Source organism: Gopherus flavomarginatus, chromosome 10 (assembly GCF_025201925.1).
Source record: "Gopherus flavomarginatus isolate rGopFla2 chromosome 10, rGopFla2.mat.asm, whole genome shotgun sequence".
NCBI classification, from domain to species: domain Eukaryota; kingdom Metazoa; phylum Chordata; order Testudines; family Testudinidae; genus Gopherus; species Gopherus flavomarginatus.
Genome location: NC_066626.1, coordinates 44,714,328 through 44,735,125, shown reverse-complemented (window position 1 = coordinate 44,735,125; position 20,798 = coordinate 44,714,328). Strand labels below are relative to the sequence as shown.

Genomic DNA, 20,798 nt, shown 5'->3' with positions numbered 1-20,798 from the left:
TAGCATCTTTAGAAGGACATAAGAGGATGTCTACAGAAGCTTTAAAAACATATATTGGAGGTGGGAAATAAAGTTTCTGAAATAAATATCCACGTGAGTTTTGTTATATCCTCAACTGCATTTAGCTGATCAGATAAGTGGTAGTCAGCATAGCTTTTATTCCATATGTTTCTGGATAGAGAATACAACCTTTTTTCCCCCTTTCCTTTGTCAACTATGCCTTTGTCACCTTGAACTTTAATACCGCAAGACTCTTTACTTGGGCTGCACCTTAAAACCATTTGGGAAATTAGGCTCATCCAGAGTGTGGCTGCACATCTGCTAAGTGGAGTTTCTTGATGGAGTTTCTCATATTAGACAAGTGCTCTGTATTCTTTATTAGCTCACTCAGAATACAAAGTGTACAGTGCTCACTTTATATTTATTATTGATTACAAGAATTTGCACTGTAACCTCCCCCCCAAAAGAAATAGTATTTTTCAGTTCACCTAATACAAGTACTGTAATGCAATCTCTTTATCATGAAAGTTGGACTTACAAATTTAGAATTATGTTAAAGAACTGCATTCAAAAAGAAAACAATGTAAAATTTTAGAGCCTGCAAGTCCACTTAGTCCTACTTCTTATTCAACCAATTGCTCAAACAAACAAGTTTGTTTACATTTGCAGGAGATAATGCTGCCGGCTTCTTGTTTGCAATGTCACCTGAAAGTGAGAACAGGTGTTCTCATGGCACTTTTGTAGCTGGCGTCACAAGATATTTGTGTGCCAGATGCACTAAAGATTCATATGTCCCTTCATGCTTCAACCAATGTTCCCAGGCGACACATGCCCATGCTGATGATGGGTTCTGCTTGATAACAATCCAAAGCAGTGTGGACCGACACCTGTTCATTTTCATTATCTGAGTCAGATGCCACCAACAGAAGATTGATTTTCTTTTTTGGTGGTTCGGGTTCTGTAGTTTCCACATCAGTGACCTCTCAAAGCTTGCTCCACACTTCGTCCCTGTCAGATTTTGGAAGGCACATCAGATTCTTAAACCTTGGGTTGAGTGCTGTAGCTATCTTTAGAAATCTCACATTGGTACCTTCTTTGCGTTTTATCAAATCTGCAGTGAAAGTGTTCTTAAAATGAACAACATGTGCTGGGTCGTCATCCAAGACTGCTATAACATGAAATATATGGCAGAATGCAGGTAAAACAGAAAAAGGGGACATACAGTCTCTCCCAAGGAGTTCAGTCACAAATTTAATTAACACATTATTTTTTTGAGCGTTATTGGCATGGAAGCATGTTCTCTGGAATGGTGGCTGAAGCATGAAGGGGCATACGAACGTTCAGCATATCTGGCACATGAATATCTTGCGATATCTGCTACAAAAGTGCTGTGCAAATGCCTGTTCTCACTTTCTGGTGACATTGTAAATAAGAAGAGGGCAGCATTATCTCCTGTAAATGTAAACAAACTTGTTTGTCTTAGCGGTTGGCTGAACAAGAAGTAGCACTGAGTGGACTTGTAGACTCTGAAATTTTGCATTGTTTTGTTTTTGAGTGCAGTTATGTAATAAAAAAAATCTACATTTGTAAGTTGCACTTTCACCATAAAGAGAGTGCACTACAGTACTTGTTTGAGGTGAATTGAAAAATAATGTATTTTTGTTCATCATTTTTACCGTGCAAATATTTGTAATAAAAATACACTGATTTCAGTTACAACACAGAATACAATATATATGAAAATGTAGAAAACATCCAAACTATTTAATAAATTTCAATTGGTATTCTATTTTTTAACAGTACGATTAAAACTGTGATTAATGGTGATTGTTTTTTAATCGCGATTAATTTTTTTTGAGTTTAATCACAGTTAACTCTCGCAATTATCAACAGCTCTAATTTTAACCTATAAAGTTCTAATGACTTGATATCTGACCATCTAAATATTTGTCTACACTAGAGGATTTTAGTGTTTGTCTGTAACCATGCACAAGTATTACCAACATGGCTGCGGTTGCATTTATTCCAAGCAGTTTACACCATTGTTGCATTCTGCCCCAGAAATCTATACCATGGGCAGTGCCTGTACAGACTGAAAGCCTGGTGTTTCAGTGGCACCAGTGCTATTGACCCTCCAAGCGCAATCCTACAAGTCTGTTGTTAAGACTTGAATGAGTTCTCTGGCAAAGGCTTTGGAGAGTTCTAATATATCTCTTGTAAATGATAAATGCTTCACTGTAGATATACAACTTATGTTTTACAAGTAGAAAATGAGTCAAGGCAGAAGAGCTACAGCTCCATTCTCCTCTCCCATTGAACTCAATGGTGAAACTGCCATTGACTTTGCTATTGAGGGATCAGATCCTAAGGGAATGTATTTACATTGCTTGTAGCCTTGTTCTCCTGGTTGATGCTGCAGCCACTGGCAGTATGATTAGAACATGATTCCTACAACTGATTCAGATTTTATCCAAACTAATAAATATAACAGAAAATGTATGTCAAATTATAAAATATGGAAATTAAGTGATCACACTGGGGGTTTCTTTTAAGGTATGGAAGTAGAGAAAGAACTGACAGAGATTTTAAGGGGATTTGAAATTCAAACAGTCCTGTTATATGTTCCTCAGAGCACTATGAAAGTGTAAATGTAAACAACCTATTTTTGAATGCATATTTCTTCTGACTCACTTTCCATTTACCTTAAAAATTTTTTTAAAGGAAGCACATGCTGTAAACTTGTGAATTTACTAAAGGTTGAACTAGAATCTGAAGCCAATCTGTTTTCTTTAACCAACATCATTGCTGTGATCAATGCAATGAGATTTATTTTGTATCATCTATGTTATCTTTAGGAAAACACAGTTTATTCTCAAAACAGCCTTAGTATGGTGTTTAAATATTGATAAGAATTCCACATTTGCTCTCAAGAGCCTGCAATCATATTCAGGGGCTTAAACACAGAGCAATTTTTTATCTACTTAGTGTGCTGTTTTTTGTTACTTTGTTGAATTTTTAGGATATTATGAGAAGTCTTTAAAGGGAAACTGAGAACAATTCAGTATATTCAAACACAAAGCAGCTAGAAGCTTGGGGAATGGAATAGTTTTGGTGAGGGGCAGTGGAATACAGCTCTTACCTCAATTATTTATTATTATTAGTATCTCTGTAATGCGTAGGAGCCCCAGTCATGGATCAGGCCCCATTTGTGCTAGGGTGCAGTACAAACACAGAACAAAAAAATGATCCCAGTTCCAAAGAAGCAAAGAATCCTGTGGCACCTTATAGACTAACTGACGTTTTGGAGCATGAGCTTTCGTGGGTGAATATCCACTTCGTCAGATGCATTTGACGAAGTGGATATTCACCCACGAAAGCTCATACTCCAAAACATCTGTTAGTCTATAAGGTGCTACAGGATTCTTTGCTGCTTTTACAGATCCAGATTAACACGGCTACCCCTCTGATACTATACAGCTCCAAAGAGTTTACTTTACAATCTAAGGGAAAGCTTGCAGTCTAAGAGCTGTGATTTACATTTTAACCATTTAAGTAGTGTCCTGAAATCCATCTAAGTATTTAGATGGATTGCACTGGGATACATTTTTCAGTGCCTGGATTTTAGCCAGATGATTTAACACAGCTTTGTGTGAGCAATGGAATAACTCTAGGAATATTTTCCTCTTTATTTGCAAGGATGTTATTAGGTGAAATGCAGTGCTCATCATAAAGTATATATTATTGTAGTCTTTCTGAGCATGTTAACAGTTGGACTTGAGCTTGTAGGAGGAGATGAACTTTGAGCCATGTAAGAAACTTCATTAGCAGAACTCATTAAATGAGCAATTTATCTTAAACACATGGAGTGTTCCCATTCCTTAGCTATGGAGCTACATAGCTAATCTTTATTTATATTTTGCAAAATGGGTTTTATGTAAAAGGAACTATTTATAAGGTATGCAGAATTATTGATTGGTTTTATTGGTGGGCAACATAGTCAGGTGGGTGCCATCTGACTGCCACAAGCTCGTGGTCCTGGGCTGCCAGAGCAGGGGTGAGTGTGGGCAAGCCCAGGACTGGAACCCTGGCCAGCCGGGTGGCGAGGTGGGGCGGAGACGGCAATGCCACCCAGAACTGCCAGCCTGGCAGGGAGGTCCAGGCAGCAGGGCTCACCCCTGCAGAGCCAGTGGGCCAGCCCCAGGGCCCCCCTGTTCCGACAGGCAGGGATGGTGGCTGCACACCCTCTCTCCTCCTGGTAGGTGGTCAGGGGGCTCCATGTCTGGTGAAGCCCTCAGGCTCAGAAACTCCTCCCTATGCAGGCCAGCGAGGCTCCAGGACCAGGAACTGGTCCTCATGCTCTGTGTCCCACGCTGCTGTTTAAAAACTAAAAGAAAGGGCACCCAGGGTGCCATTTTCCCTAAGGCCAGCGCAGATTTTACCTTTTGTGGATGTGTGCCGAAGATCCATGCATTGGCAGAAGAGTTTTTAGGATATACTTTTTTACTGGAAACTGTCAAAGAATTGGCTCCAAACCATTTTGAGTTAGATGAAATCACCTATGTTGGTATTTACTGAGTTGTGTTGGTCAAGCAAGTCTGAGGTTGTCAGACATTAAAAGCTGTGTCTGACACAGGGCACAAAAGCAAGTCTGTGTTCATAGCTAAGCTGGGGTCTAGTTAATTAAAGAGACAGTAAGGTGGGAGAGAAAATATTATATTTCGCATGCCTGTTGCACACAGCAGTCTCCCCGTGGTAGTTTACTCTTTCCGTATGCTCTTCTTTTCTGATGATCCTTCTCCCACTCTTAGTTCTGGTCTTTTTTTCTTGCCTCCTGCCAGTGCTTTGAACTCTCCATTTCACATACTCGATGACATTACCTTTCCTTCTTCAGATCCCCCCTTAAAACGCTCTTATTCTGTGATGTTTTCTTCCACTGATGCATGCACCTCTACATACTTGCATTTGCACTATTATTCTGTGTATTGCAGTTGTCTGACAGAGAAATTTCAGGACAGGGACCATGACTTCTTTTTAATGTTTTAACATTTATGGCATGTCACTGATAACAACAGATCCTGCAATAAATAATTAAAGAATCTCATTTGATTTTCTCTCCTCTTTGTTTTGTTGTAGGTTTATAGCTAAACCCTGTGCCTTAGGTCTTAAAGTCCAGGCGAATGGACCACAGAAAGCCCAACCTAATGCAATTCTGGAAAAAGTTTTCACTGCAATTACAAAGGTACAGCATTTACCTAACATGTTCATTTTATAAAAGGTGATATGATGCTTTAACATTGATCTGTGTAAAGTAAGATAATTTCAGGTGAAGCCAAAGAACTATTAATGCAATGTTAAGATTTCACAGTTAAAAGCAGAAAATGCAAATGTAAAGATTCTGTTACCCATGCTAGCTTTGCAACTTGGGCAAGCCCTTCATCGCATACTTGTTAGAACATGACAGTATCATACCAAGCTACACATTTAACCAGCAAAGAGTCCTATGGCACCTTATAGACTAACAGAAGTTTTCACCCACGAAAGCTCATGCTCCAAAACTTCTGTTAGTCTATAAGGTGCCACAGGACTCTTTGCTGCTTTTACAGATCCAGACTAACACGGCTACCCCTCTGAAACTTGCCATTTAACCAGGAAAACTGTAATAGAAAATACTCCAGAGGTATCATGTGGCTGCTTATATTAACATTCATTTTTGTATTTTATTTTTTTGTGGGGGTAGGGCAGAGGGGGTTGGACAAAGAGGGGGAAAATGTTACTCTTTATTAATAATGTTAGCATGTCAATGTTCAAGATTTGGATTTGAGTTTTACAACTCTCAAGTGAATTGGGAAGGATGGAGCACTCACTATTGGTTGAATGATATCTATTTGTGTTGTGATGGCTATTCTTCGCATCAGAAAAAGCTAGGAAAATAATTTTTAACAACGAATTTTTGCAACTTGTGGAATTCTGTAGGATACAACAAAATGATAGGGAAACCTTAAACTCATTTTTCCCCTTTGTGCAGCTAATTTTCTCTTGCCCTTCAGATAAAGGCTGTGGGTTTCCATATTTGTGGATTTTGTTAGTGAAATGTTTGTCCTAGCAGCAGTTCTTGGCACTGTCTGAGCCTCCTGATCAGGCTAGGCAGCGAGAATGCAGTGATGATCAGGTGTCGCTTTCCTCGTCTAAAGATCTTAGCATATGCCCACGTTCTTTGGACAGATATCACGAGAGGAAGCTTTCCTCTGCTTTTGGTCGTTCTTCCCATTTTATGTTAACACCAACCTGCAGCTGAACACACACCACATCTCAGCTGGCCTGTTGCTTTGCAGACATCTCTTTCACAAAGAACAAAATCAGGATTTCATACAGGCCATTTTGTCAGGGTTAAAGTTACCAGAGGCAATGTTAAGAGGATGAAATATGCCCGGAGACCTCTAGGTGCTGGCTGCCTGCCTACTCATCTTGCATCAGGGGAGCTGATCTCCTGCTTGGTTTGGTAGTCTACCCTTCTAATAAGTGTAGGTTCCATGTTCACCGTTGCATTGGTTCATTTTGGCAGCATACTTGCAGAGGGTGGATCAGATTCACCTGCCTGTCTGAAAGGCCCATTACATCTATCCCTCTCTGATTCAGGGGGAAAGGGAAGGTGTCTTAGAATAATAGACTCGGAGATCCTGTAGAAAAATACAGGGCTTCTCTGTGTTAAGATTCAGTCTAATTCCTGCTGAGTTATGTTAGCTGCTGCATAGAACTAGCTCCAATGAGAATATAATGGAGAATGGGGAGCCCTCTTAGAGCTGCAAAGGAATGTAGATACTTACACTCTGGCAAAGAACTGGCTGATGAACCTCTGGCAGGTGCTGGAGGATCATTTTCATGCTCACTAGTCCAGTGGCTGTGGTGTGAATCACAAGTTGTGACGGTCTGGATAAGTTCCATGACTTCCCAGAGCCGGGGGCTGATTTCCAGGCCCCATCCCAGCATCCTGGTAGTGCTGTTTGGCAAGCCATACTTACAAACCACTGTCAGCAAGTTGGTCATTTTTGTTACATGCCAGATGCTACAGTCGTACCCAGGCAAAACTCTCACTGGCTACAGTGAATGCTCTGCCTGTATAAGACCTATGGGTTTCGACTCCAAATGACTTTTTTAAAAAGAAAAATAAATGGCTGAACTGATTAAAAATCAGCTTTAGAGAAAAAGTATCCTTTTCTCCCTTGTTCCCTTTTCTGGGGACTCAGATACCAAATTTCAGCCTGGAGGGGATTTTATTTCAGGTTTATTAATCCATGGAATTTTAGGAGTTTATATAATGGAAACTTTCACACAGTCTTAACTATAGCAGCACTTGCATTTCATCCACCATATCAAATTGGCTTATAGGAGCAAATCTTATCCCCAGGAAAACAGATGCACAGAGTGAATTCTTAGGATAATTTTTTTTAAATGTGATGGGGGACATTGGAATGTACTTACTGTGGAATATTGTACACAGAGCATCAACAGACAATTTGAAATGTATCCTCTTCCCCTGTTTCCCATGTAGTGCTCAAGTCCAGTAAATTTCAGTTTTCCCTCGCCTTATGCATACTACAGTATGCAACGTAACCTCTGCTCCAATGTAGTAACAGTCATGTTTGCTGCTGTTGAAAATGACTACTTAAAGCTAATTTTACTGAGCACGTCTGTCTCAGTTGCTAAGGTGACGTTCTTTGAAGTTGTCACTTTAAAAATAGAAAGTGTAGTTTTTGAATATTAATGTACAGGAAAATGTGTTTCTCTTTATCAGTTGAACAATCTCCTTGGTCATGTCAACAGTTAGATCAGTTACACATGCACAGAGTGATGAAAGAGACAAGGCTCATGCTGAGGGGTTTTGCAGTCCCCATTGCTCAAGGAGTGTATAGCATTTGATAGACAGGGAGTGCTGGAGATGAGGTCACAGAAAAGGTTTCAGTTATAACTAGGTGTGGAAAGATTCGTTTTTTACTGGTAAATGTCAGAAAATGTTGATTTCACCAAACACACACGCTGCTGAAGAAATATATTTACATTGATAATAATCAAACGTAAGAAAAATGCTGCCTGAGAACCTAATAGAGTTTGATTTAAGGATATTTATTTTGTATATTGTGATGTGTTGAAAATTTGTGTTTTTAACAGTTATAAAGCTTTAACTTTTTGAATCTCAACATCTACCGCCATTAAATAATTGTCTGATCACTCCCTTGTCCGACTCCCCTTTAATTTTGTACAGCTGTGAAAATGTAAAGAGATGAAAAATAGAAAAAAAGCTTAAAAATAAATATTGATATTACCCATCAAATTGATATATATATAAAATTGAATTCTGCCAAGCCGATTTGTAACCTCCTGTTTTCCCCAATAACTTTTAAAACTTCCCTATGTAGCTGCGTTGCCTTAGCCCCTTTTATTAGAGTACTGTATTTGATTATACATCCACCAATAGGTGTTTTGTATGAAGAGACTTTGTCTTACTTCCAGTTGTCCACGAGGCTGGCAGAGAGCTGGGGTTGAGTCTGTAAGTACTAGTCGTACAGTAAGTTTGAGTTCTTTATGACCAGACTTGGGGGTCTAAATATAAAACAATATTATGATATCTGTTATGAAGATAAAATGCACCTGCAGTCATTTTATCACTTTTTGTTGTGTAGCATCCAGATGAGAAGAGACTGGAAGGCCTCTCCAAGCAGCTGGACTGGGATGTACGCAGTATTCAGCGTTGGTTTCGACAAAGACGCAACCAGGAAAAGCCCAGCACTCTTACAAAGTTCTGTGAAAGCATGTAAGGAGCTGTGTTCTTTCTTGCATGTTTTACAATATGCTTCCTTTGTTAAGTGCCCCGGTTGCAGTGTTTCTCCTCAAAATGAAGGAATTAATTTATCCTTGAACTGAGAGAATCTTCTTATCTCAAAGGAAATCAGATAGGGACTTGAAGAGCACAGGAGCAAGAACAGACTGAAAGGATCCTTTAGAATGTTATTGAAACAATGCATGTAAATTAACCTGGGGAAGTTTAGAGACACTAGAACACAGAAAGGGAAACGAGACTGGTGATGCAAAGTTACGGGCGTGGCAGGTTGGTTCTTTGGGGCAAAATCGCTTGAAAAACTTATTTGTAGCTATGAGATATTCATCTTTATATCACAGTTTTAAAGCAATATAATTTGAAAGAAGCTAGAGATGGGGAGGTGGACACAAAGACCTATTGGGTCACCTAGCCCATCCCTGTTATCAGTGCAGGATGGTTTCCTATTCTATCATTTTCTGGCACTTTTTTCTGATCTAGATTTAATAACTCTGAGCAGTTTAAGCCCCAACCACTTCCTTTGGGAGGTTATTCCGCAGTGTACTTGAGTTTACTTTTAGGAAATCTTTCCTGATGCCTGTTCACTTTAAAACCAGATCTTCTCATATTGAGCCTTTGCTAGATAGAACCCCATTGTTTTTAGAATCTAAATTACAGTTCCATGCTGTTTTAAGCATTTAATGCTTAATCTATACTGAAAGAGTCTCGAAAATTAAATCTACTTAAAATATTAGAGCAATTTTTTTCTTAAACGGAACTAAGTGATAGATCGTTACCTTATAATGAATGTGAAGGGAGAACATTCTTCTGTTGCTTTCTTCTGATTCATTCCAAGAATCAGCCCAATGGTACCCAGGGCAGCCCAGAGGATCCAGGGGGTCTGGGGTAGGGCCAGGTCTTCAGCGGTGGCTCCCTCTTCGAGGGAAGGACCTGCCTCTGAATTGCCACCAAAGAATGAAGCAGCGGCACTAGAACAACCTAAATGCCACCGATCGCGGCTTTTTTTTTCTCTGCCACTTGTGGCACTTGTACTCACCCAGCAGCGCTCCGAGGCTTCAGCAACACTTCAGCAGCGGTCCTTCACTCACTCTGAGTCTTCTGCACTGAAGGACCCGCCGCCGAAGACCCGGAGCGAGTGAAGGGCCCGCTGCCAAAGTGCTGCCGGAAACCCGGAGCGGCTTGCGGGGCCCCTGTGGGGCATGGGGCCAGGGGCCTGGGGCAAATTGCCCCACTTGCCTCCCCAGGCGGCCCTGATGGTACCGAAATAACATGTTGCTCTGTAGACATGGAAGGTCACACATTTGAGGCAAGATTTACTCTCTCTGGGTTGGGAGACGTGACCAGAACTGTGGTGGCAGGAAAGAAATATTGGGCATACAATTTCCAGCACACCCTTTCTGGTCCACCGGTCACATTGTTGCTGGCTCAAGAATTCCCTTGTGCATCCTGTTAGCTGGGGGAAAGCTGTTACATAGCAGATGTCAGCGGAAGTAGAAAAACCTAGGCTGAAGTTGAGAATAAAATATTAAAGACGCTCTGGAGAATCTTTAGATGATTTTAAAATATGGTGAATCAGTGTCAGCAGGGTTTTGCTTGTTCAGCAGATCTTACTGCACTGCATGTTTCTCTTCTGTATTTTATATTATTTCTCTATTTAGGGTTTCCTAAACCCTGCTTTAGCATTCACTCCTCTGCAGGATGGGTCAGAAGCTGACTTTTAAAAATAACAGTTGATTCATCTGGACATTTATTCTCAAAACAAACACAAATGTGATACACTAATAGCAGCCTTTTATTTATATTGAGGCAAGGACTGAATGAGGGGCGAGAGTCTGGAGGTGTTTCTGTTAAGCAGATTTGCCATCTAAGCTCAGAGAGCTGGAATGATTTGTCATATAAAACATGACAAATTGTGCCAGTGCAATTGCCTGTTAGATAAACAGAGGCCCTTAATCATCAGAGCTCTTAATTTATTTCCTTCACATTTACAGATAAAATCCATTGTTTTAATATTTAATAATACCAGAGTAAGATTCTGGATCTTTTTGATGGCAGAAGCTGGTGATATTAACCATTTTAATTGGCAGAAGAATCACATTTTGTTGTTGTTAATGACTTCAGTTAATTTTCCCCAGGGATTGTAATTTGTATACTGTTCCCTTAGCACCTGGGAAAGGACAGGGATCTTAACAGCTTTCTAGACCTTTGCTGCTGTTGGTACGTTGTATTTTTAGCTCTTTGATGTACGGTTCCATAATGTGGGTCAAATTTTGCTCTTTTACACCACTGGGCCTGAACCAGTGTAACTGGGAGTGGAATTTGGGTCTTCATTCTGCAAGTGGAAGGGAAGCACTGAAGAGTTTGCAGCTGAATTCAACACCGAAGGATACTTCTAGAATACGCATTTTGGGGCAGGTTCATCAGTGACTTACAGCTTGTGCAGTTCCACTGGTTTCACGGGGGTAATTGGTGCTGAATTTGAGCTACGTTAGGTAAAAGGTGTCTGAAGCTTGGACAGTGCAGCTGGGAAAAAGGTGCAGTAATGAGATAACATCTTTTTGAGGGGAGAGGTAACGTAATTTTTTTTTAAACTCCTCAGTAAAAGAAAGTGCAAAAATGAGGCCAAGATGTAATGAAAGAGCAAGACAGTTCATCTATTAAAAAAAATTAAGTGCCAGTTTCATTCAAGAGTCATTGGGCACTCATACGATATAAATATTTAATAGCAATAATAATAATGCATTCAGCTCCAAAAGAAGCAAAATGACATCTGTGGTAAATATTAACAGTTGAATAGAGGCTCAGCAGAGTACTGAGTATGGGTCAAATTTTGTCTGCATATGATTCCAAGTGGCTGTTGCCTGTGTTATCCAAGGGCAGAAATTGGCCACACACGTACAGGTATTGTGAGGATATACTCTTCCAGCATTCAGAATGGCCAGGAATCTTACCATGCTAGCATTGTCAGTGATATCAGAAATGATGCAGTATATAGCGTCAAATGGTAACCAGGCTGCAAAGTGGCATGTCTAGTTTTTGGCCTATCTATTTAGTAGGGATAGAGCTGTTGGACTTTCATTTGAATAATGTGACAAATCACTGTAGACTCTCCCTTCCCAATATCATTTGTTGTCTGGTTCAATGCATATCCATCTACACTGGGGCACCTGGACTATTGCGCCAATCAGAAATATTAGCCAATTTGGAGTAAAAAGAAAAAAAGTATCTCCACCCCAATTCTGTGGACTATGCTTAACTGTTAATTTAATGGGATAGCCTTTTGTAGATGAAGAATCCATGTGTGGGCAGCTGCTTTGGAGCCCCAGTCTGCATAAAGCACATGTTCACTTATGGGACAGGGTGAGGGCAGGGAAGAGGTTGGCTCCAAAACCGCAGTAGCAGGGATTCGCTGAATATTCCAATATCCACAGCAAAGCACAGCAGGGCCCTTTTGAGATGTTCCCTTAAGTAACAAGTACGCATAGAGCTATGGCAAGGTAACTGCAATCTCCTCCATACAGTTTTGGCCAAATTTTGGCACTGTCCTTCCAGTTCCCTGTCAGCAGCTGAAATAAATCTACTGCACTTTGGAGATAAAGTAAAAGCTCATTTGTCAAATGTAGAGCAGATCAATTTTTTTTTACAAACTTCTTTTTCCCCATAGAAAAATGCTGTTTTGTCAAAATCAAAATGTTTCCAGGTCCATGACTAAATTTCTGGAGAGAAAACGACCCACTCTATAATAGGCAATAGCCCATTGGTCATGGCACACAACACTGGGCTATAGGGTCAGTCTCTTTCTGTGGCCCAGTGACTAATTATTTATACAAAGTGGAACAGCTTCAAATGGTGGTGCAGAAAGATAGATTCTGTAGCCTGGTGGTTGTGGCACTCACCTGGGATGTGGGCTACCTAGAGTCAAGTCCTTAGTTCAAATCATGCAAAGCAAGACATCAGTCTAGGTCTCCCACATCTCAGTTGAGTGCCCTGACTGCTCGGCTATTAGCTGTTCTAAAGCATGCGCGTGTATGTAACTGTCTTTCTCAAAACTTTTCTTTGAGGAGGGAAAGATCCCTGTTTTGTTGCATGTCTGGGAATTCAGATACTATGGGGATGAGTGCCTTGGAAATTCCTGTACCTGAGACCAAATAAATAAAACCTGGCAAACTGTAGGGGGAAAACTGAGGTATTGTGGTATCACTTAATAAGAACCATTTTGTTTCTTTTTTAATAAGTGGCCAAATGATGATTATTTTAGGTATTGACAGGTAGATCAGTTGTGTCATCCATAATCTGATCATTTACAACTTGTGTGTGAGAGTTACCAATGAGGTTTTGTGTGGTAAGTGTGAAGGGCACCCAATAATGTTAACCTCAGCTCTTCTACAATTCTCCAGCATGCTTAAGCGTTTAATAAACCTGATTGTATTAGCTGAAGCCGAGTGAACATGCAAAATTAATGCTGCCTCTTTGTGTGTTCCTTTGTGGGGATTTGTTTTGGAGCAAAAAGCCACAGACCTTGGCCCTTTCCTCACATAATGGGTCCAGTGATTTAGGGGTAGAGTGTTTATGGGGAATTGTTGTACGTGCTAAGTAGGCTTGGGATAGTCTTCAGTCCTGGCTTTCTGGACTGCTGCTGTTCTCTGTTGTTCTTTTTCCCTCATTTGAAGATCCGACCCAGCTTCCCCTAAGAGCCTTCCAAGTTACTTCCATTGATTTCAACACAAATTGGATTAGACCCTCATGCTCTGTTTTGTGTGTACATGGCATACAAGGAAACCAGAAGGGACTGTGACAGAATAATCATTTCCTGCAATATTCTGAATGAACTTTACTAAATTAGGTTGAACTTTGTTGAATTAGGTTAATACCTTTGGGGTCCATTGTATTAAAAATGCAATTGTGTATGTAACTTCTCTAGGAGATTGCCTAATGCACACTCTGGAAGGTATTATGAACTTCAAAGGGCTTTTGGGACCAATATGTATGAAGTGGATTTACTAGGAAGTACTTGGGTGTAAGGGGAATGCAAATAATCCACTTCCAATCAGCCCATTTGAAACTATGCCCTGGGGAGGTGTAACCGTGCTTTAGTGGGTCATAACTGAGAATGCCAAATTCAGGACCAATTGCTGAGAAATAGGGCAAACATTACCCAAAACTGGTGGTTATTCTTTTATAAGATATACCAAGCAAGCCACAAAATTAAACTCCTGTTTCACCACACTGGCTAACAAGAAAACATAAAGGCAGTTTACTCAGGCATTCCAGTTCTTATATCACCACCAAAAACACTGGATTCAGAGATGAGCGGTTCTTTACAACCAGTCTCATCAAATAATAGGTTCTTCTGATCCCAAAAGACCAGCCACATACCCAGATCAATATATAACTTAGATCTTACCCAAAAATCACACTGATGCCAGTCCTTTAGCATCTAAAATCTAAAGGTTTATTCATAAAATGAAAGAAAGAAAGGTGAGAGTGAAAACTGGTTAAAGGAATCAATTATATACAGTAATGGCAAAGTTCTTGATTCAGGCTTGTATCAGTGATAGAATAAACTGCTGGCTTAAGTCAAGTCTCTGCAGTACATCCACAGCTTGGATGGATCATTCAGTCCATTGTTCAGAGCTTCAGTTTCTAGGAAAGTTCCTACAGAGGTAAGTAGCAGGAATGAAGACAAAATGGAGATTTTGCCAGGGCCTTTTATAGCTTTTTCCCTGTGGAGGGCATCCCATTGTTCTTACTGTGGAAAATTACAGCAACAAGATGGAGTTTGGAGTCACATGGGCAAGTCACATATCCATGCATTTTTCCTAATCACAGCAGGAATTTTCATTAAGTGTAGATAGGAATCTCCCATGGTCCAATGTCAGTTAAATGTTCTTTCGATGGGCTACTCAGTTTGAATAGTTCCTCCAAGATGTGCTGGCTAATTACTTTGTGGGCGTTCCCCCAGGAGCAAACATTTGAAATCCAAGTACAGACACTTCCCAACTTATGCAAGCATTCCGTTCCGGAATGCCTTGCATAACTCGAATTTTGCATAAGTCGGAAATGTATCTCTGACCATTATGCCAAAAAAACCCCAACCCCTCCTATTTCTAGTTTACAAACTTTTTCTGTAAGTGTGGATTTGCATAAGGCGGGTCTTGCCTGGGGAGCGTCTATATAGAACCAATTCTCATAGCTTCACGTACAAAAATGATACATGCATACAGACAGCATAATCATAACCAGCAAATCATAACACTTTCATAGACATCTCACTCGAAAACCTTTGTACAGTATTTGCTACAAATATATAACAGTGCAAAATCCTACCTCAGTGCCTCATCGTGGTGCAGCAGTGACCCTGGCCTTCTGACAACTATGGTAGCAGGGCATATGCCCTGGTAGGTCTGACCATGCTACAAAGGTGTCAGACTATCCAATCCAAGGAGGGGCATTGCTCTCTCAGAGGAAAGAGCGTTTTTCCTTCTCCTTAGAGGTTGAAGGCTCGCTAAGCTTGAGGAGGTACGTATGCCTGCCCGCCTAGCCAGTGGGATGGCTTAAAGTTAACGGCTAAAACAACATGAGTAAATGGGTCTTAGTTCCCTGTGTGTCATCAAATCGTTCTTCAGTGGTGGAGTGGAAATTGAGCAACAGGAGGTTGCTAAAAATGTCAGGTGCTAGGCCAACATGGAAAAGGACAACGCTCGCTGTGTGTACTTACAATGGTAAGTCGCTGGTGAGGGAGGAAACATTAAACCATCTGATGGAGGAGAAGAAAAGGATAAGATGTGATATCCTCGGTATCTGCGAAACCAGACGAAAGAAGGAGTTGGAAGTCAACTGGAAGGATGGAAGCGCTGTGAGGCTTGGAAAGGGAGATGGCTCTAGAAATGTTGGAGGAGTTGGATTTATTGTCAGTAAGGATTGGGTTTCGAAAGTCATATTATGCAAGCTAATATCATCATGTACTGGTGTGCTGTATCTTCAGATGGAGTCAAAAACTATCATCAAGGTCATCCAGGCCTACACTCCCACAAGTGCAAGTGAGGACGAAGAAGTGGAAGAATTCTACCAAGAGCTCGAAAGAGCCCTCACGCAAAAGTCCACTTACACTGTCATGATGGGAGATTTCAACGCTAAGGTGGGGCGATGGAAAGCTGGCGAAAAGTTCATAGGAAGATACAGCAGCTGTGAAAGAAATGAAAGAGGAGAAAGGCTGGTAACAATGGTAGAAACGAAAGAACTGTACGTGGCAAATGCCTCGTGCAAAAAGAGGCTTGCAAAAAGGTTGATGTGGATCATGCCAAACACGAAGAGTAAGAAAGAAATTGACTATATTTTAGTCAATAAAAGGCGCATCGTTCAAGACGTCCCTTCCATACTGGCAGTGACCATCGCCTGCTTAGAACAAAGTTGATTTTCGGCAAAGTAGTGGAAAAGAAAGCTTTACAGATGGCAATCAGGAAACAGCGCCCGAAGACATTGGATGAAGCAAAACTGAAGAAAGTGATTTCTGGATTTGACTGGAGCCAGACAGAAAAGTGTGATCAGGACTATAGTATCTTTGCTGACAATCTGAGACATTGCGTAAAAGCAGATGAAATTGAAAAGATGAAGAAGGCAAAGGGAAGAATCTCGAATAAAACAAAAAGCTTGTTAGAGAAGTGGAGAAATATGAAGAGGAGCTTGGATAACAACCTCGAGTACTCCATTCTATGCAAGCTTATACAGCAAAAACTGAAGGATGACTTTGAGAACTTCCGAAAAGAAAAGCTCCTTAAAACAGCTGAATCATGCAAGAGCCTCATGACATGCAAGTGGGGATTGGCGCAGTATAGATTGAACGTAACAGCATTAAAGAGCAAGGATGGAGAGACAGTAATTGACAGAGCAGGGATGGAGGAGGTCTGCAAGGAGTTCTATGCAGAACTGTTCAAATCAAGAATCAACGTCCCTCTCTCAACGCTCCAAGAGTCAGAAGAATTCATCCCCCTAGTAATTGTCAGTGAAGTTCGAAGCGCACTACACCAGATGAAGAAGGGAAAAGCTCCAGGCAAAGATGGAATAACATCAGAAATGATTTCTGCAGCAGGTGAAAAACTTTGGAAGGCCATCGCTTTAAGATTCAGTCAGTATCTCAAAGAAGGAAAAATACCATCAAGCTGGAAAGAATTGAATACTATCTTGCTGTTCAAGAAGGGAGATCGAGAAAATCTTAAGAACTATCATCCTATATGCCTGCTCTCTCATATCTATAAACTCTGTATAAAGGTGATAACAAACTGATTCTTGCAGAGTCGGATGAACAACAGCCGAGAGAGCAGGCAGGGTTTCGAAGAAATTTCAGCATGATTGACCATATATTTACCCTTAGCCAGCTCCTAGAAGAGCAAGGGAATACAAACTCCTGCTGTGCATTGCTTTCGTCAGCTATGAAAAGGCCTTTGATAGCATCGAGTTCAATGCAATATTAAAGGCGGTCACAGAGCACAGCATTAATACGCAGTACATCAGTTTGTTGAAGGAAGCAAATACTGGATGTACAACAGACATTACTCTCCTCGAAACTCCCCTCCGCATCCCAATCGAGAAAGGCGTAAAGCAAGGAGATATGATTTCACCGAAACTATTTACTGCCCGCCTTGAAATGGTTATGAACAAGATCAATTGGAGGAGTGGTGTTAATATAAATGGAGAACGATTATCTCATCTCAGATTCGCGCACAACATCATACTAATTGCCGAAAGCACCAACCAACTGCAGAGCATGCTACAAAGACTCGACAAGAAAAGCAATCAGATTGGTCTGAAAATGAACCATTGCAAAACGAAATACATGCGATCAGATGTCTTATGAAAAGCCCAAATAACAGTAACAGGAAAAGAAACTGAAGAAGTTGAACAGTACGTATGTTTGGGCCAAGAAGTTAAAATGTGCCAAGACATGAACCGAGAACTCTCCTGAAGGATTCGGGCAGGATGGTGTGCATTTAATTCCATCAAGGACATCCTCAAAGGAAAAATCGACAAGACCACATGTACAAATATCTTCAGTTCAGTAGTGCTGCCAGCCATGGCAGTGAAATGTGGACATCGATGAAGAGAGAAGAACAATGGCTGTCAGTAGCTGAAAGGGCAATGGAACAAGCTATGCTGGGAATTTCCCTTCTGGATTGTTATTCCAAATTAAATGATTAGAGAACGCAGCAGTGTGAAAGATATTGTCATGGAAAGCAGATATAATAAGATATGACGTCCGGGCCACATAGCACGGTTCACGGACAATAGGTGGACCGCAATCATTACAGAGTGGTACCCGTGAGAACAGAAAACACCACCTGGTCGGCCTCCAAGAAGATGGGAAGATAACATTGTTAAACGTTTTGGATGAACATGGAGAAGAAAGGCAAGAATGCGAGAAGAATGGCGGACGTGTTGTGATTGGCGCAGTCTTAATGGCAGCTGAAGACTGATTGATCCAGGATATAACAGTGGTTGCAGCAATGATCTATATGATCATATTTTAATCAGGTAACGTCACAGAAGGAAAATCCATTGTCTGTATAAACATGGGGTATATCCACACCTTAAATACTGTGTGCACTTCTGGTCGCCCCAGCTCAAAAAAGAGATATTAGAACTGGAAAAGGTAAAGAGAAGAGCAACAAAAATGATGAGAAGGATTGAACAGCTTCCATATGAGGGGAGTGTGATGTTCCCCTGGTGTTATCTGGACCGGTGATCTGCTAGTTCCCTCCATTCCTTAATTCTGGGAACCAGACAGCCTTATCCTGCCCTGCTCTGCTGTGAGAACCCCTACTCCTGGGGCATGTAAGCAGCTCCTTAGATTGTGCAACTGAATGACACTAGCCAATATCTCCGGTCCAAGACACAACCTTAGGAACCTCCGTCTTGCGGTGTCCAGTTTTGCCCGCGGGACGCTGCAAGCTTATATGAGTTCGTCAGTTTAACAAAGAAATTGATATGTACCAGGCTCATTATCCCAAGAGGAGTCTCTGACACGCTTCAAACCAAACACACTGCCTCAGGTAGAATAAACAAACATAGGGGGGGAGGGATAGCAGAGTGGTTTGAGCATTGGCCTGCTAAACCCAGGCTTGTGAGTTCAGTCCTTAAGGGTGCCATTTGGGGATTTAATTGGGGATTGGTCCTGCTTTGAGCAGGGGGTTAGAGTAGATGATCTTCTGAGGTCCCTTCCAACCCTGATATCCTATGAGGACAAATGTAAAAGAATGAAGAGCAGTAAGCCTTTTCACCTGTCTTTGAAAGAAGTTAGGTTATCAGTGGTTGCATATATGTACTGTGGATGCAGGAAAAGGGGCACTTTCTCTCTTCTAGGAGGAACATGCATGGACAGAATTTATCTGTCCTTGAGCACTCTCCTCCTCAAGAAAGCAAATTAAGATTGCTACTCCTTCTTTGTTTTGAATTGTATATCTTTTTCCAAGTGAAATATTACAGTAAGGCCTACAGTAAGGAGAACTGTTTGTCAGACCCTTCATGTGAATTTTTTATGGCAGTTTGTGACCTGATGTTCTCTCCACTTTCCTTGAATAGCAGGATAATTCCACATACAAGAACCTAAACTGGGAAAAAATAGAGACAGCTGCTTTGGATATTGAGAATTCTGATCTGTGGAGGAGGGAGTCCCGACAAAATGCATCGGAACTTGTGTGTGTGATACATTAATGCAGTAGCAGAAAACCAGAAGGCAATAAGCTCTCAGAACTGAATTTTAAATAGCCCCGGCCCACTCAGGGCACCCAAAATATGTGACTCTGTATGTTGGGAAGTGGAGGGAATGTTGGGGTGTATGGAATGTATTCAGCTGAAAAGACAACTTTTCTAAAATGGCCCAATTCTCCATATATCATAGTAGCTTCATAGACATCCTCATAAAAAGTGAGTTAAAAGACCTATTTAGAAACATGTAGCAGAGCTGCTGTTCTTACAGGCCCAAACTTGTTTTGGGCAACACAGCATGAGGACCTAAAAGTACACAACAAGAAATATTCATGGCATCGATCATAATGAGTTGGATTTGGGGTCCTCCAAACTAATCTTGTTGGGGCACTCTGAAGTCCTGCCAACCCTCCAAAGGCTTATACAGCAGGCTTTAAACACTGCAGGAGCCTAAGCATTGTAGCATGTACAAGGGCTACAAAGTTAAGCTGCCTAAACTTTACTCTCCAGTTTTTCTAAAGTTGCTGAAGGTACTGTTTGAAGTTACTGTGACTTGGGAAGCTGGCTTTTCAACTGACCAATATGTTCTCTTCACTCAGAGCTACTTTAAAACTCCCATCCCCTGTTATGCCTTGCTGCTTAGTCAGCTGTGAAGTAATAGGAAGCAACTCCATTACAATTCTGTTTGATTCAGTGAGCTTCTATTTGCAAGCAACAAAACATGGCATTATAGATCTGTATAAGTCTCTGATTCGTCAATATAAATTTTGAAACACTTCATCTAACACGATGGAAGACTAACCAGTGTTTCATAAGCAGAAAGAACCGGGGGAACTGATTTGTAAAGAAAATCTTGCTAGATGTGGGACAAGTGGCTGTCACTGTGCATTATGAGTGCATACATGCAATATGGGGAGAAATTGAGCCATTATTGCAAGTGGAGCAGTTTTAGTTTTAGTTTATTTGTGGGGAACTGTACTTTTAAGAGACTTTGGTAAGAGCTATTTGGAGCCAGTTGTATTATGTAGAAGGCGCATGTTAAGCAATGCTGAACTGTTAGAACTTGGACACGGAATGAAGCAGACTTGTGTCCGACTTCTTGGCTCTGAGTGATCATGGACACCATCACAGTGACTACAAGCTACAGGTGAAGTGCTTATGCTCCACTGTTCCTTCCCTTTCTGAATCCCTAGTGGACTCTGCTTCTTTTCCACTTTCCTGTTTGGCTCCTGCTCCTGTTGAGACATCTCACTTCATGACCAAC

At 41.0% G+C, this 20,798-nt stretch overlaps 1 protein-coding gene across 2 annotated transcripts in view; it reads left to right on the top strand.

Annotated features, from left to right (window-relative positions):
* The window catches only part of CERS6 (ceramide synthase 6), a 222,737-nt gene that overhangs the window by 64,307 nt on the left and 137,632 nt on the right, over positions 1 to 20,798 (top strand). For both annotated transcript variants that reach the window (XM_050916286.1, XM_050916285.1), the window contains exons 2-3: positions 5,134 to 5,239; positions 8,679 to 8,809. In XM_050916286.1, the coding sequence (XP_050772243.1) occupies positions 5,134 to 5,239; positions 8,679 to 8,809 (237 nt within the window). The remainder of the gene's footprint in view (positions 1 to 5,133; positions 5,240 to 8,678; positions 8,810 to 20,798) is intronic.